General features: G+C 59.3%; 1 protein-coding gene across 1 annotated transcript in view; it reads left to right on the top strand.

The window, feature by feature from the left end:
• The window catches only part of CDH4 (cadherin 4), a 136,270-nt gene that overhangs the window by 87,743 nt on the left and 34,825 nt on the right, over window positions 1-13,702 (top strand). The window contains exons 5-6 of the mRNA XM_032878710.1: window positions 442-586; window positions 10,562-10,734. Coding sequence (XP_032734601.1) covers window positions 442-586; window positions 10,562-10,734 — 318 coding nt within the window. The remainder of the gene's footprint in view (window positions 1-441; window positions 587-10,561; window positions 10,735-13,702) is intronic.

Here is a 13,702-nt window from a genome sequence, read left to right as displayed (position 1 = left end):
TGAATGAACAAAAAATCCAAACAATCGGGTGCCTGGGTGGCTCAGCCGGTGAAGCGTCCAACTCCTGGTTTCAGTTCAGGTCATGACCTCAGGGTCCTGGGTTCGAGCCCCACGTGGGGCTTGTGCTCTGTGAAGGGTCTGCTCGTCCCTCCCCTCCCCTGCTTGCTTTCTCTCTCTCTCTCAAATGGATAAATAAATCTTTACCAAAAAAAAACCAAAAAACAATCCAAACATCGAGCGTCCTCTCACAGCCCTTCCCTATTTCCTCAGAGGGAGCCCCGAGGCTCAGAAGAGTGTCCTGGCGCGTCCCAGGCCCGACCCCTGCCAAGACGGTCCCCTGAGGGGCCCAGGCCCTCACGTCAGCGCCAGCCCAGAGCTGCGGGCCGGCGGGCGCCTGTCCCGGGCTGTCCCCAGGCTGACCATGTCTGTGCCGCCTTCCAGCTCAGAGCCCACGCGGTGGATATGAACGGCAACAAGGTGGAGAATCCCATCGACCTGTACATCTACGTCATCGACATGAACGACAACCGCCCCGAGTTCATCAACCAGGTCTACAACGGCTCCGTGGACGAGGGCTCCAAGCCAGGTGAGCCCCCGGCCCCTGAGGAGCGGCGAACAAGGGGCAGCCAGTCAAGGGGGCCCCTGCTCGGGGAGCCGAGACGGCCCCAGGAGCCTCCCCCACCCACGGAGGCGCCCGTTCATCGGGTCACTGCCTCACGCCCGCCGCAGGCCGCGCACGCCCCCCGGGAGTAGGGCCCTGTGTCACGGGCCCCGCGGTGCAGAGGGGAACGCAGACAGAAGTAGGCAAAAGCAACTACGTAAAGCCCCATAACGGACAGTGAGGCTCAGAAGGGTCCCGGGGCGCTGAGAGTCATGGAGGCGCCTGTAGATCAGGGAGGGCCCCTCTGCGGAGGTGACCTGTAGGCCGAGAGCTTGGGTATGACAAGGAGCGGCTTGGAGAGAAAGTCTGGGGGAGTGGTTGGAAGGGGGCGTGGGGAAGGGAAAGGCGTGGGCAGAGGTCCTGGGGTGGGAGACGGGGTCAAAGAGAAGACCCGACATCCAAAGTCACTGGCAGCACACTTCCATTTTATTCCAAGCTTCGTAGGAAGCCCATGAGGAGGCCAGACCCCCACGGCCCCAAGAGGTGAGCCTACATACCCGCAGGCCTCAGTTCCCCTCAGAGTTGACCCAAGGGCCGGTCTTCCCCCAGACTTCAGTCTGGCATAAGTGACGTCGGCCACGTGCTCGTGTGCCACAGCCCCTGCTAAGCCGTCTGCCGGAAGTGGGCCCCCTCCCCATCCCCCTTAGCAGAGACAGGCCTCAGGTCCCAGGAGGTGGGGGCGGCAGCACCCCCAGCTGAGACTAGCCCAGGCCTGGGGCGCAGCAGCAGCCCTTGGGAACGTGGCAGAAATCTAGACGCGATCGGCGCCCCTGACCCAGGACTCGGTGTCGTAGGTGGGACGTGGGTGTGGACGGTTTTCTGCCCCAGTTCTAGCCGCGCAGCCCAGCACGGCTGTCTCCTGCGGGCATGGGCGGCGTCCATGGCCGGGGTTGGGCAGGTGGAGCCGAGCCGAGCACCCCCCGGGCCTCCAGGAAGAGCCACTGGGAAGCAGGACGCAGGTGGCACAGGCAGGTCAGAGCAACGGCCACTGCCCCGTGACCTTTAGGTCCTCTGCACTTCAGCGGCGACCCCGCCCGGGCAGCCTCCGAGAACCCCGTCCCCAGAGGGCGCCCGGGCTCCTGGGAAGGCCGGTGGCTCTGGGCACACTGACGCTCCAGCACCCGGAGCCTGGAGTCCAGCCGGCTTCCCGCGTCCCCAGGGGCAGCACCGTGCTCTGAGGGGCCGGCCACAGCCACGGTGGGGCGGCCAGGCAAGCGTTTCTCGTCACCTCTCCTCCCGGAGCAGGTTGTCATAGCTCCGTCCCCAGGGCAGGCTTCTCAACAAGGTGAATTGTGTTTTCGATTGATTGTCTCGGAACCACGAGATGCCAGCCAGCCTGGTGTCACTGAAGGGAACGGGAGGTGACATTATTTTGGCCTGCGCCTCGGGCAGCTCCTCCCCAAGGTCCCTGAGGAGCAGGGACAGGCGGCCGGCCGGTGGGCAAATTAGCTCCACGCAGCCGGTCCCTAGGCAGCCGGGGTGGGGGCATGGGGGTCGGGCAATGGGGGGGGCTTTCTTGTTAACCCAGATACGGGGAGCCTTTGTCCCCACGACCCAGCACACTCTGTGAAGGTGCCTGGATATAACAAATCAAACCTCCCATGTCTTATTTTAAAACAAATCGATCAAGAAAGTCTTCCCAAATGTGTAAACGGCTTTACTCATTAGGAAAACAAAAGCAGCAAATTGCTGTGCCTCCTCAAAATCCTGATAAGCCTTTAAGCCTGGGAGATTGCAGCAGCGCCCCCACCCCACCCCCACCATCGTCCCAGCTCCACAGAGCCACGGGGGATGCTGAGCACGGCCCAGAAGCCTGAGAGGCTGTGTGGACCCGGGACGGGTCCTCTTTTCCCGCTCCCTGCTGTGTCTTTCATGCACTGTTTGCATGAGGTACCGACTTTCAAGGGACCCGGCTTCTGCCTCTGATCCCGGGACAGTCCTCAGAGCGGAATGGGGACGCCACGGCTTGGTATAGCGCCAGGGACGGAGCGACACCACGCTTGCTGCTCCCTGGAAAGCCTGTCCGAGGCAAGGTGGCCCCAGACAAAGCATGTCGGGGCCTCCCGAGGCAGGGCCCCCGGGGCTCGGAGCCAGTCTCCGCCAGGCCCTGCCCTCCGGCAGTGCATCACCGTAATAGAAGGTTTCACACGGCGCCTTTGCGGGGTAAGGAAAACCTATCACCAGAAATTAGTCATTATTCTCTGGCATGATGGGCTGAGGAAGGGTTTCAGGTGCACATTCTAAGGGAAAACAAACAGAAAGAGGTATTCAATATTGACTCACCCAGAAAAACTTTTAAGGTTAGGGTAGTTCATTTGGGGACAGTAGCACAGTGACTCAGGGCTGGGGTCCCTGGCAGAGCCCACATCCCGCCCACCCTCTTTCCCCAGCCCTGGTGTCTCACTGTGGTATGAAATCCTCTTTGTCACTGCTGGATGAGACCGGCTCTGAGGGCATGAGAGCCGTAGGGTGGCCCGTCCCGTTTGGCACAGACATGGTCATTGAGGTTTGGGGCCAAGAGTGTCCACTACTCTGATCTCAGCTGTTAGATCTCCAGGTCTCCAAAACCCACCTCAAAACCCCCCTGGGAAAGGCAACACATTGGCTCACGTAACAGCCAAGTGCAGAGACGGGCAGCAGCCTCACGTGCTGGGGCTGGAGTGGGACGGGCCAGGGCCTTGCTTACCTCGGTCCGACTCTCCCCTCTGCTGCCGGCTCGGTCTCAAGGAAGCTGTGGACAAGATGCCTCAGCAGCTATAGACATGACTGTGTGCTGCAGACAGCCCTGGGAGAGGGACCGCTTCTTGCTGGAGACCAGCAGGGGTGCTGGGAGACCCCATGATCTGGCCTGGCTGGTCCCCACGGCCAGGGCTCGGACTGCGAGCCTCCGTCAGGCACAAACAGAGTCCAGTTCTAGACCCCTCCGATCACAGGGTCTGAGCCGTGGCTGGTGTGGCTCCCCCAAGGAAAACGGGATCACTGCTCCGGCAAAGGGGGCTGGACACCAGCTAAGAGCAAACAGCAGGTGGGCACCATACACGGCTGTAAGAAATAGTAGAGACACCTGTTTCCGCCGGCGGGAACCATCCTGCATGACCACGTCAGGACAGTGACAGTGACGTGAAGCACGGACCTCACTCACCCGTCAGCCAGCTGACCTGCGTGTGCCCACACAGGCATGTACATGCGTGCTTCTGTGCCATCTCACCACGGATGTACGTTCCCGTGAGCGACTCCCTACGGCATAAGCACTTTTCTTCTCCCGCTTTGAAGATAAGGGAACAAAGGCATAGAAAGGAGGCCAGATTTAAAGCCAGGCAGTCTGGCTCGAAGCCACAGTGCTAACCATGGTACAAACTGCTTCCTCTCTCCAGTCTATGTCAGGAAGGCGTTTGGTCACAAGTCACAGAAAACCCAGCTTATACCAGTAGGGATTTGGGGGAGAGCTTGAAGCTGTCCATGCCTCCTTCTTTGGTTTCTCACCCCATGGTCACAAGATGGCTGCTGCACCTCCAAGCATCACATCCACTATCAGGCAGAAAGAAGGAGATGGAAAGAGGAGAAGGACAGAATGTAGCATGGGCAGTGTCCCACAGAAAAGCACGTTATATGTGAGAGGGCCTTTCTCTATATAAACCCCACCCTCAAGGAGTCCATCGTCTAGTTGAGGAACCCAGAAATCTATATGCTACCTATGTGCCAACAAGGGATACAAAGGCACACCCCAGCAAAGGCAGAGAAGCAAACATCCCAGGCCTTTGGGAAAGGAAAGCATTTTCCTGCCTCAGGGCCTTTGCACATGCTCTGCCCTCAGCCCGGATGTCCAGGCCCATGGATGCTCCCTCAGCTCACATATCACTCCTTCAGGTGTCTGCCCTGCCTGCCTCCCATCCATCCCGCATTACTCATTGAGTTAGTTACTAGGTTTGTTGGTCAGCTTGCAGCACTGAGCAGAGATCCTGTCAGTTCTTGTCACCCAGACGAGGGCGGGACTCCATGGACCCCCAACCCTCCCCTGACCCTCTGGAGCCTACCCGGTGCTTGGGACAGGCCTGGAGCTCTGAGCTGCTTGGCCATCAGCCCTCCCAGGTGGGCTTCTTGAACCTCGCAAGGAAAGGGTAATATTCCACCGTGATTGTCTTTTAACTAAAAAAGGCTTTAATTGGAAATCCTGATTTCCCTAACCCCTTGTAACTGTGTGAGGGCCTATATTATAAATTCTGAAACTAATGTCACCTTAAAATATGAAATAGCAGAGAAATATATATGCTGAAAATGAAGTGAGAGAAACCTTCGTCTAGATAATGCAGAGTTTTTGCTCAAATAGATTATTCCATCAGTGGCCCATTTATTTATTTTATTTTGGTGCCGGCGGAGGTCTTGCCAAGACGAATGCCACGGACTAGTGCTCAGATGGCGCCAGATACTTGAAAGTCATCTGAATATTAAGAATTTAAATCTTTAGCCTCAGTGATTTGAGCAGAAAGCCAATTATGGGGCTGAATTAGTTTTCAAATTAAACTGCAGTTTAAGGCTTGTGAAATTAATCCTTTAAGGCGGACGGCAGCGCTCGAACATGAATTCCGCGGAGAGCCGACCCTCCGCTCTCTCCCCCGTTCCTGCTGGTACAGCCGGCAAGAGACGCCCCGTACCTCGGACGGCGGGCAGCATCCCCGCTTAGATGCAACCACGATCCCAATCTTCTGTTTCATTTGCCAAGAAAAATGGAAACCTTGCTGCTGGCAAGAGAGGCCGGAGGCGGCGCCCAGGGAAAGCCCTGGAAGGATGCTTCACTCTAGGCCCGGGGAACGGGGATGCACCTTCACGGGCCCGCGCCTGCAGACGTGAGCGGCTGGTGTGAGCGTCTCCTCCATGCCGGCACACCCGGGACCGCAGCCAGATGGCTTACACCGATACAGCGTGGGACACACCATGTAACTGGGGCTGCTGGGGCTCAAGGCTGTGTGTGGACGCGACCCGACTAGCCGGAGGAGGTAGGAGAGCTGGAAGCCCACCCTGCAGGCCAGGGCCACACCGTCCAGCCCCTCAGGGACAGGCCCGGCTCACACCCTAGACACCAGATCCCAGGCAGTTCCTCTGTTTCCCCCAGGACCCCACAGCAGATGCCCACCTTCCAGAAGAGGACTCCCAGACTGTAGGGAGCTCAGTGATGATGCGGCAGCCGGGGTCTGATCCGGACGGAGCCCTCCCAGGCCCGCCCTGCGCCCAGCTTGGCCTCAGAAGTCATCCAAGGCCACAGAAAGGCATCTGGTTGGAAAAGGTCTCTACTCGTGCCTTGTTAGCCAGGGGTCAGCAGCCCCCACCTCAGCCCCAGCTTAATCCCTCTACTGGGTACAATGATGACCTCCCAGATTTGGGTCCCCCGAGAACCTCAGAATGCGGCCATACTGAGAAAGAGGACCTTTGCAGACGTAATTAGTTAGGACGAGCTCTGATCCACTAGGACTGGTGACGCTTTTAAGGAGAGGTTAGGACTAACTGAGGCTGACACCTTGATTTTAGACTTCTGGTCTCCAGAACTGAGAGATGATAAAGTTCTCTTGCTTCGAGCCGTGCCCTTGGCCTGGCACACTTTCCCAGCCCTCTTGCACCTGCCCTGTGCCCAAGGGAAGACCACCCACCCTGCCGAGCCTTGTAGGAGGGTTACAAGGTCATGGCCATCAGCCACTGCCGGTCAGGGCCCTAGCTCTAGGGCTGGGCATGGGGTTCATCCACCCAAACCGCAGCACGGAAGGGTACGGAGGAGGCCGCAGAGACTACTGCAGGCTGTGAGGACCGCCAGGCCTAGGGGAAAAGAACACCGGGACCAAAGCCGGAACAGGAGTCTGAACGGGAAACCGTCATGTGTCAGGGGCAGACAGAGGCAAGGGAACCCACAGCTCAGGGCCCTGGGCAGGGTGCAACCCAGGTTAGAACCCGGCCCCAGTCACACATCCTGTGCCCACTGGGTGGGCGCACACAAGTGAGGTCTAGACTACGTGCAGAGAGGAAGAGAGGCCACCTCCCCCAGAAGGCCCTCCAGGCTCTCAGAAAGGAATTCCTCCTGCATCTTCCCCTCTCCTCTGGCCCCAGCTCTGCCCTGGGACCCTGAAAGCTCTTATTTCATCTCTTCTGTTCCACAGACCTAGTCCCTTTCCCACGCATGGCAGGGAGCCCCAGTGACATGCGTTGGCCCCTTGACCATGGAATGGTGGTACAGCCGGGCTTTCGGAATCGCTCCTTCTTGGGAGAAACCAAGTCGTGATGTAGGCTCTCAACACAAAATCACATCTTCTGTTTCTCAGTTGCCTTTTTTCTTAGTTTCTGTTTTCCTTTTTTTTTTTTTTGGTAACATTTTACCTTCTGATAATCGAGTGAGAGCCTTTGAAGGACCCGTGGAGGATACAGAGACAATCCCAGAGGGAAACACATGCGGTACAGCACCCGCGAGGGCCCGCCCGCCACACGCCCTCTGGCCTCCCCTCCTTTGCATAAGCGCGTTGCTGCTCTAGAGACTGGGGTCACGCTGAACCGTCTAGAGGCCTCGTTCTCTTCCAGTGAGCCGCACATATGTCATGAACATTTCAAATACCATTAACTGTCCTTCTACAACGTTTTAATGGCTTCACGCTAGTCCACGATCACGAGGTTATAACAACATCATAATTTATTTAAGCAACACCCGCTGTCCTGCGGTTAATATCGTCTACTTACCAGTTATGCCCGTGGCTTGTCCACACCACGGGACAGGGGCCTCCCGGGTCAGGGGGTTTCCACGTGAGGTTCGTATTGGAGATCACGGTAGACACGCACGCCGAGTGCAGCCGAGGACAGAGCCCCCACACCCTTCGGTCCCCTGACGGTGACGTGGACGTGAGCAAAGCCCACCCCCAGGAGCTCTGCTTATCCAGAGCCGGATAAGGGCATTGCAGTGGGAAAGGGGCTGCTCGGCTGTGCCCGGCGGGGGCTGCGGGCTTGGGCGAGTGGCAGGGGGCAGCCCGTGTCGCTGGCTGGAGGCACACTTCTCTGGCCGGTCCTGAGTCGGAAGCTGGGATGAAAACTGCGGAAGCTCTCAGTTGCTGATCAAGTCCCCGCAGTTCTGGGCCAATGGCTGCGGGATGACTGTCTGACTTCCTCCAGGCCTGACCTGCAGGGAGCTGCTACGTCCCCCGCTGGTGCCCGCGGGCGGTGGGCGGCCCCCGGGCTGGTGCCCGCGGGCGGTGGACTAGCCTTCTGTCTTCGCCCCGGGTTGGCTGCCGGGAGGTGTGTGTTCCGTCTCCCAGTCACGTCTTGGCAGAACCGCAGCACAATATCCCAGCCAGGATGTTGGGGTTGACAAAATCAAGATACAGAATGTTCCATCCCGGGGGGGGCCCTCATTCCGGGATTTAACAGTCACACCCACCCGCGCACCGGGGACTTTGTTCATCTGCTTTGCACGCGGGCGTGCGATGCTGAACACGGTGCTTGGCCCGCGGTGGGGATTTAATAAATATCTGTGGAGGATTTGGGGCTTTGCTCTCAGGATCCGAGCCAGCACGGCCGCTGGGGGCGCAGACCAACCCTCCGTCGCACCTCGGTGATTTTCCCACAGGACGAATTCCTAGAGGCGGATTTGTCAGGCGGACACGTGTTTAAGGCGTGTGGGTCTAGACGGCGAACCACCCCGAAGCAGAGGCCGTGAGCTGCCTGGACGCTGTGGGGGGCGGGGGTGCCCCTCCCCGTATTTCCCTGCCAGTCTCCAGCGTTGTTATTTTCAGAGAGTGTTTGCCCTTCTGGAACGTGAAAATGCCTGACTTTCATTTCTTGGATCAGTAGTAAAGTTGTTGTTGTTTCAAAGAAAAGGAGCCAGACGTGTGTCCGCGGTAAAGTTTGAGATTCAGGCTCCGCGACGGGAGCCTGAGCCGAGCGGCCACGGCCGGTGCGTCAGCCGGCGGGATCCCCGCCGGCTTTTCCGCCGTTGTACCTGCTGATAGTTTCCCGTGACAACGCGCCGGGCTCCGCGGGTGTGTTTCATTTCCGCAATCAGAAAAGAATTTCTGGAAGTCTCTCGTCTGGTTTTTAAAAGCAGACTCCTGAAGGCAGTAAACAAGCTGGATGCCTGCACGTAAGGTGATGTTAGGACGAGCCCAAGACTGAAGGACGAGTCTTGCTGCCAGACATGCAGACCCGAGTCCTGCACGCCCAGGGCCCAAGGGCGTCGTGAGGGACGCAGACCGGCTGGGCAGGCTCTGGAGACCAAGAGCCTCGGCCACATCCAGCCTGCACACACTCTGCCTCCAGAACTTTCTCTCAGAAGGCCCCAAATTTGACACCAAGCCTGAGATTCTAAAGCTTTGGGAATACTCCGCCGCCCCCCGAAACTGATTCTCTGGTTTGCCAGTCAGGGACTGTGTTGGGAGCAGGGACCTCGTCAAGGAGTTCATGAGGAAGTTGAGGCCCAGCTGAAACGGGGTTTCTGGGTGTGTAGAGCCCCTCCCCCTTCCCTCCACCATCCCCTTCTCAGGCCTGAAGGCCGAGCTGCGCAGTTGAAACCCCAAGCCCAGTTCAGCCCAAGCTTCAGACAGCAACTCCCAAGAAAGGATTGCATCAAGGCAGGTGGCCACACTCCCCACGCCCCTGCAGGGCCCCGGACAGCACGTTGTTCTGGAGCTGGGAACTGAACTAAAAACACTTGCTCAGGACAAGGGCCTCCAGGCCCAAGACTCCAGTAGAACAGGGCAGAGTCAGAACACTGGGTTGCAAGTGACAAAAACTCAAATTAAAATGGCATAAGGTGCAAAGGGAAGTCATGGGCTCGATTATACAAAAAGTCTATAAGGTAACTTCCCCTAATTTTGCCATTAACCTAAAACTGTTCTTTAAAAAAAAAAAAGTCTGCTTATTTAAAAATCTTTAAGTAATAGCTTCAGGAGCAGCTTGATCCAGGGGCTTCCTAGGGAGAAGTTGTCACCTAAGTCCCTCTTGAGGCTCTGAGACGGCCCTGTCCTTCAACCCTTTCAATTGTGGCCAGAAAGTGACCATCGTCCCCAACCTCACTCACTGACCCTGGCAGACCCAGTGGCAGGCACAGCATATTGGATTCCCAGAAATCCCAGCAAACGTGGTTATTGCTGACTGTGATGGATAAGGTGCCTGTAGCTAAACCGATCACTGTGGCCGGAGGGAGGATGTCCTGACCCAACCAGGGCCTCGCAAGGCAGGGAAGGGTGGACACCACGGGACCTGCAGGTGCCGCCCTCAGAGGGTGTGTCCGTGCTAGTGCCACCACAGAGCTCAGCCCTGCTCGTGGTCGGGGAAACAGACACTGAGCTATGGGGCGGCTCTGGAACACAGACAGCCACGTGTCCCACAGGCACCCCTGCACGTATGCTACCCATCCCTGCCGTGTGCACAGCCTCCCCTCTGGGGACTCCTGTCAGCTCCTTTTCTGTGCGTCCCTCAAGCACGTACTCCCTGCCTTCCGGAGAGCCGCCCCATGCCCGACCCTGCTCCATCTCCAGGAGCCTCCACGTCCCTGCCACACCACACCCCACGTGCTCTCGGCGGAGCCCCGGCAAACACTGAGAGCCGGGTCTTGAACCGTGTGGCTTAGGGGAGAGGGCGCCGCGTTCACAGCCGGAAAAGCTGATCCTGCAGCCAGTGGCGCTCTTCCCTCCTCTCTGGGCCCCAGTCCCGATGCTCTGGACCTTGAGCTCTGGAAGGTTCCCCTTGGGGAAGTAGGGGCGGCAGGTTTGCTTTCTAGCCCCTCCTCCAACAATGTGGGCTGTGGGAAGGGTGCACGGTGACCGCATCCCCTAAGAGACCGAGATCGGCTGGCGAGGTCCGCCCCGGGTGTGTGCGCGGAGGCGATGGCGGACACAGCAGATGCTCCCGTCTGAGATGCATTCTCTGTCCCAGGCACCTATGTGATGACCGTCACGGCCAATGACGCAGACGACAGCACCACGGCCAACGGGATGGTGCGGTACCGCATCGTGACCCAGACCCCGCAGAGCCCGTCCCAGAACATGTTCACCATCAACAGCGAGACAGGGGACATTGTGACCGTGGCAGCTGGCCTGGACCGAGAGGTGAGATGGGGGGCATTGTGGGGACCGGGGGAGGGTGGCCTCGCCCCTGCAGCCTGTGTGGGAGACGCTGACCCCAGCCCAGGTTGGGTCCCCCGGAGGCCTGTCTCCTGCAGCGCCTGGCCCAGAGAAAAGAGCTCAACAAAACCGTTCCTAAGTGTTGGGCGCAGCCCTTCGAGCGAATCTGGGAGCAGGTCCTGCACGCGGTTTCCCAGCAGGCGCGGCTGGTGTGAGTGGGGCCGAGGTCCGACCCTTGTGCTGTTCAGGAGGCGACCACAGCAGGGTCCCAGGTTTGGGGGCCGTTAGCGACTGTCTGGGAGTGCGAGGACTCACCCCTGCCTGGAACACCTGTCCTGCGTCTGATGCTGGTGTTCCTGCCCTGATGACACGGGGCACACAGACGGGGTGGCCCTTTCCACTCGGGCCAGGAACTGTCAGAGCCAAAGTGACTTATTTGGTGCCAGGGACAAGGGCTTCCCAGCTTCACCAGCACCTGTGTTGTACCCCCTTCCCTCACCCCATCCGTGTGGACCCCAGTGTCCACCCCACCCAGAGCCAGACCCTCAGGAGAAGGCAGGATGAAGAGGCTTTGCTGCTGCGGCGGCCGGAGAGGCGTTTGCCCACCAAGTCCAGGGCCATGCCCAGGCACTGGGCCACATGTTCCCATCTGGGTCAATGACACTGTCCTAGTCACCTGCCTCCGGGACCCCCAGAAGGGTCACCAGCAGCTCTGGCTGAAAGTCCCCGGCTGGCGGCTCTGAGCGCTCTCCACTTCCCGGAGGAGTGTCATCTCTCCTGCCTCTGCGCCTCCATGACGGCCTCCTGAATGCTCGGTGACCAGAGGCCAGTCTGCTCTAAAGAGTACGGGAGCCAGTTTACCCTTGAAAGTACTTGACTCCCAGCACTGGGAGGAGACCCTGGCTGAGCTCAGAGCAAACAAGTTGTGCTTCTCACTCCCCTGCTGGGGGCTCGTTTGCAGACCCTGTACCAGCCGCTTCTCAGAGGAGGTGACCTTGCTCTGAACCTTGGGGGCTGGTAGAACTGGTCCTATTTGTTGCCCTTTGGGAGGAATGACTGGCACCCACTTCTCCCGAGTGACGGGCAGCACACACGCAACTTGTCACAAGCAGTCACAGACACCGCTCAGCAGGGTCCTTCCTTCAGTCAAAAACCTCGGGCCGCCTGGGTGGCTCAGGCAGTTAAGCATCTGACTTTGTCTCAGGTCGTGACTCACGGGTCCTGGAATTGAGCCCCACGGCTGGCTCCACACTCAGCAGGGAGTCTGCTTGTCCCTCTCCCTCTTCTCACTCCAACCTCTGCCTCCGGGCCGCACGTCTTCTCTGGGTGTCTCTCTGTGTCCCCTCTTCTCATGGGGACACCAGTCATGGGACTTAGGGTTCATCCTAATCCAACGTGACTTCACCTTAACTCACAAAGACCCTATTTCCAAATCGGGTCACATTCTGAGGTCCAGGAGGACATGAATTTGGGGGAGACACTAGAGGCCTGACCCGCCTGTCTTGGGGTTCCTAATTGTAATGGGCATCTTCAAACTCAGGGATGATCAGGAGGTGGCCTTACGAGAGCGGGGTCTGGGTAGCCCCCTGCCACGCACAGTCATTTAAACTTCAGGCTTTACCATTATGTAAAATCGGTCTTCACTTCTGCCAGCCACGTGTCAGGTGCCCCGCAGCCTGGGCAGCATCCCGGGACCCACCCTTGGTGGCCCTATGTCCGCGGGCCCTCTGCTCCATGTTCCCATGGGGCTGCCGGCCTCACAGAGCCCCCAGAGACACAGATGCTCATGGGCTCGCCTGAACTGTGACGAGAGGCCGAAGGAGGGCCAGTCTTCCCCTTGGGGTGCCCGGGGTACACCGCTGTCCTCAGCCTTCGGCGGGTGGCAGACAGACAGGTGGGCAGGACGTCGTGCAAGGGGCAGGGGAGGGGGAGTCGGGCTCTCTCACCAGCCAGGACCTCAGAGCTCCGGGCCCCACCATCTCCACCAGGCTTCAGTGCTAGTGACACCGCGCGCCCCCGGCCCCCGACTCCGGCCCCAGCAAAGCCTCGCCCTCCACAGAGGCTTCTGTTCAGTATTTCACGAGCGCGGACTTCAGGCGCTGGAGACAGAGAGGCAGGCGGGGTCCATCCCGCTCAGCTGTCACCTGCTCTGTCTGACGTCATACACCTCCCCCCACCGCAGGACCAGCTCAGAGCTGCGGCTGGCGATGCCAGGCCTTCAGGAAGGTAAGAGGCGTTTTTGGAGCCTCTGTCCGGACGACCCGTCCGGCTGCAGAAGGAGGCAAGGCCTCCCAACCATCAGAAAGCTCGGAGACGCTGCTGGCTCTTAGCCGCACAGGTCGGGCTCTGGAGGGCGGGCATCCGTTCCCTCCGGACCCGCTCGGCTGCGCAGGGAGGGGAGGTAGGGGTCGGCCTGGTTTTCGTTTGTTCATGAAGGAGCAGCTTCAGGCCACGGACTGACCTCCTGCCGCCCGAGTCTCCAGCCCCTCCTCACCCAGCATGAGGCCTTCCATGGCCTCCTTTCTCACTTGCAACAAAACCCAGAGTCTTCCCCTCGGCCCCAGACCCCAGCTCCATCTCATGGTTTGCTCAGCCCAGCTCTGTCCACACGGGTCCCGTGCAGCCACACACAGCCTGCTCTCAGGACCCGGCAGCCTTGTCTGGGGCCACGCCAGCCCTTGTCCTTCAGCATGAAGCCAAGTCCTCAGTCCTCCCTTGACCTCCTCCTTCAGCCCTGGGAGTGGACTGTGGAGATCTGAAGCCACGCACTTTCTCAGGGGACTGATGGGTGCAGAATCCCCCAGAAAAGCTACATGGGTTCCCCTCCCACCTCGAGTGGGGAGAGCCCACGCACCTCAGTGGAGACAGCCCCCCACCCCCGGGCCCCTCCTGTCCTGTCTGAGCCCCCCGTGCCACCGTGTGCCCCGTACGCCCCACCCTTGCTCCCCACGCC

Source organism: Lontra canadensis, unplaced genomic scaffold (assembly GCF_010015895.1).
Source record: "Lontra canadensis isolate GAN:19392208 unplaced genomic scaffold, GSC_riverotter_1.0 scaffold65, whole genome shotgun sequence".
Taxonomy (NCBI): domain Eukaryota; kingdom Metazoa; phylum Chordata; class Mammalia; order Carnivora; family Mustelidae; genus Lontra; species Lontra canadensis.
The sequence above is the reverse complement of the archived record's forward strand: the minus strand, read 5'-3'. Positions and strand labels throughout refer to the sequence as shown.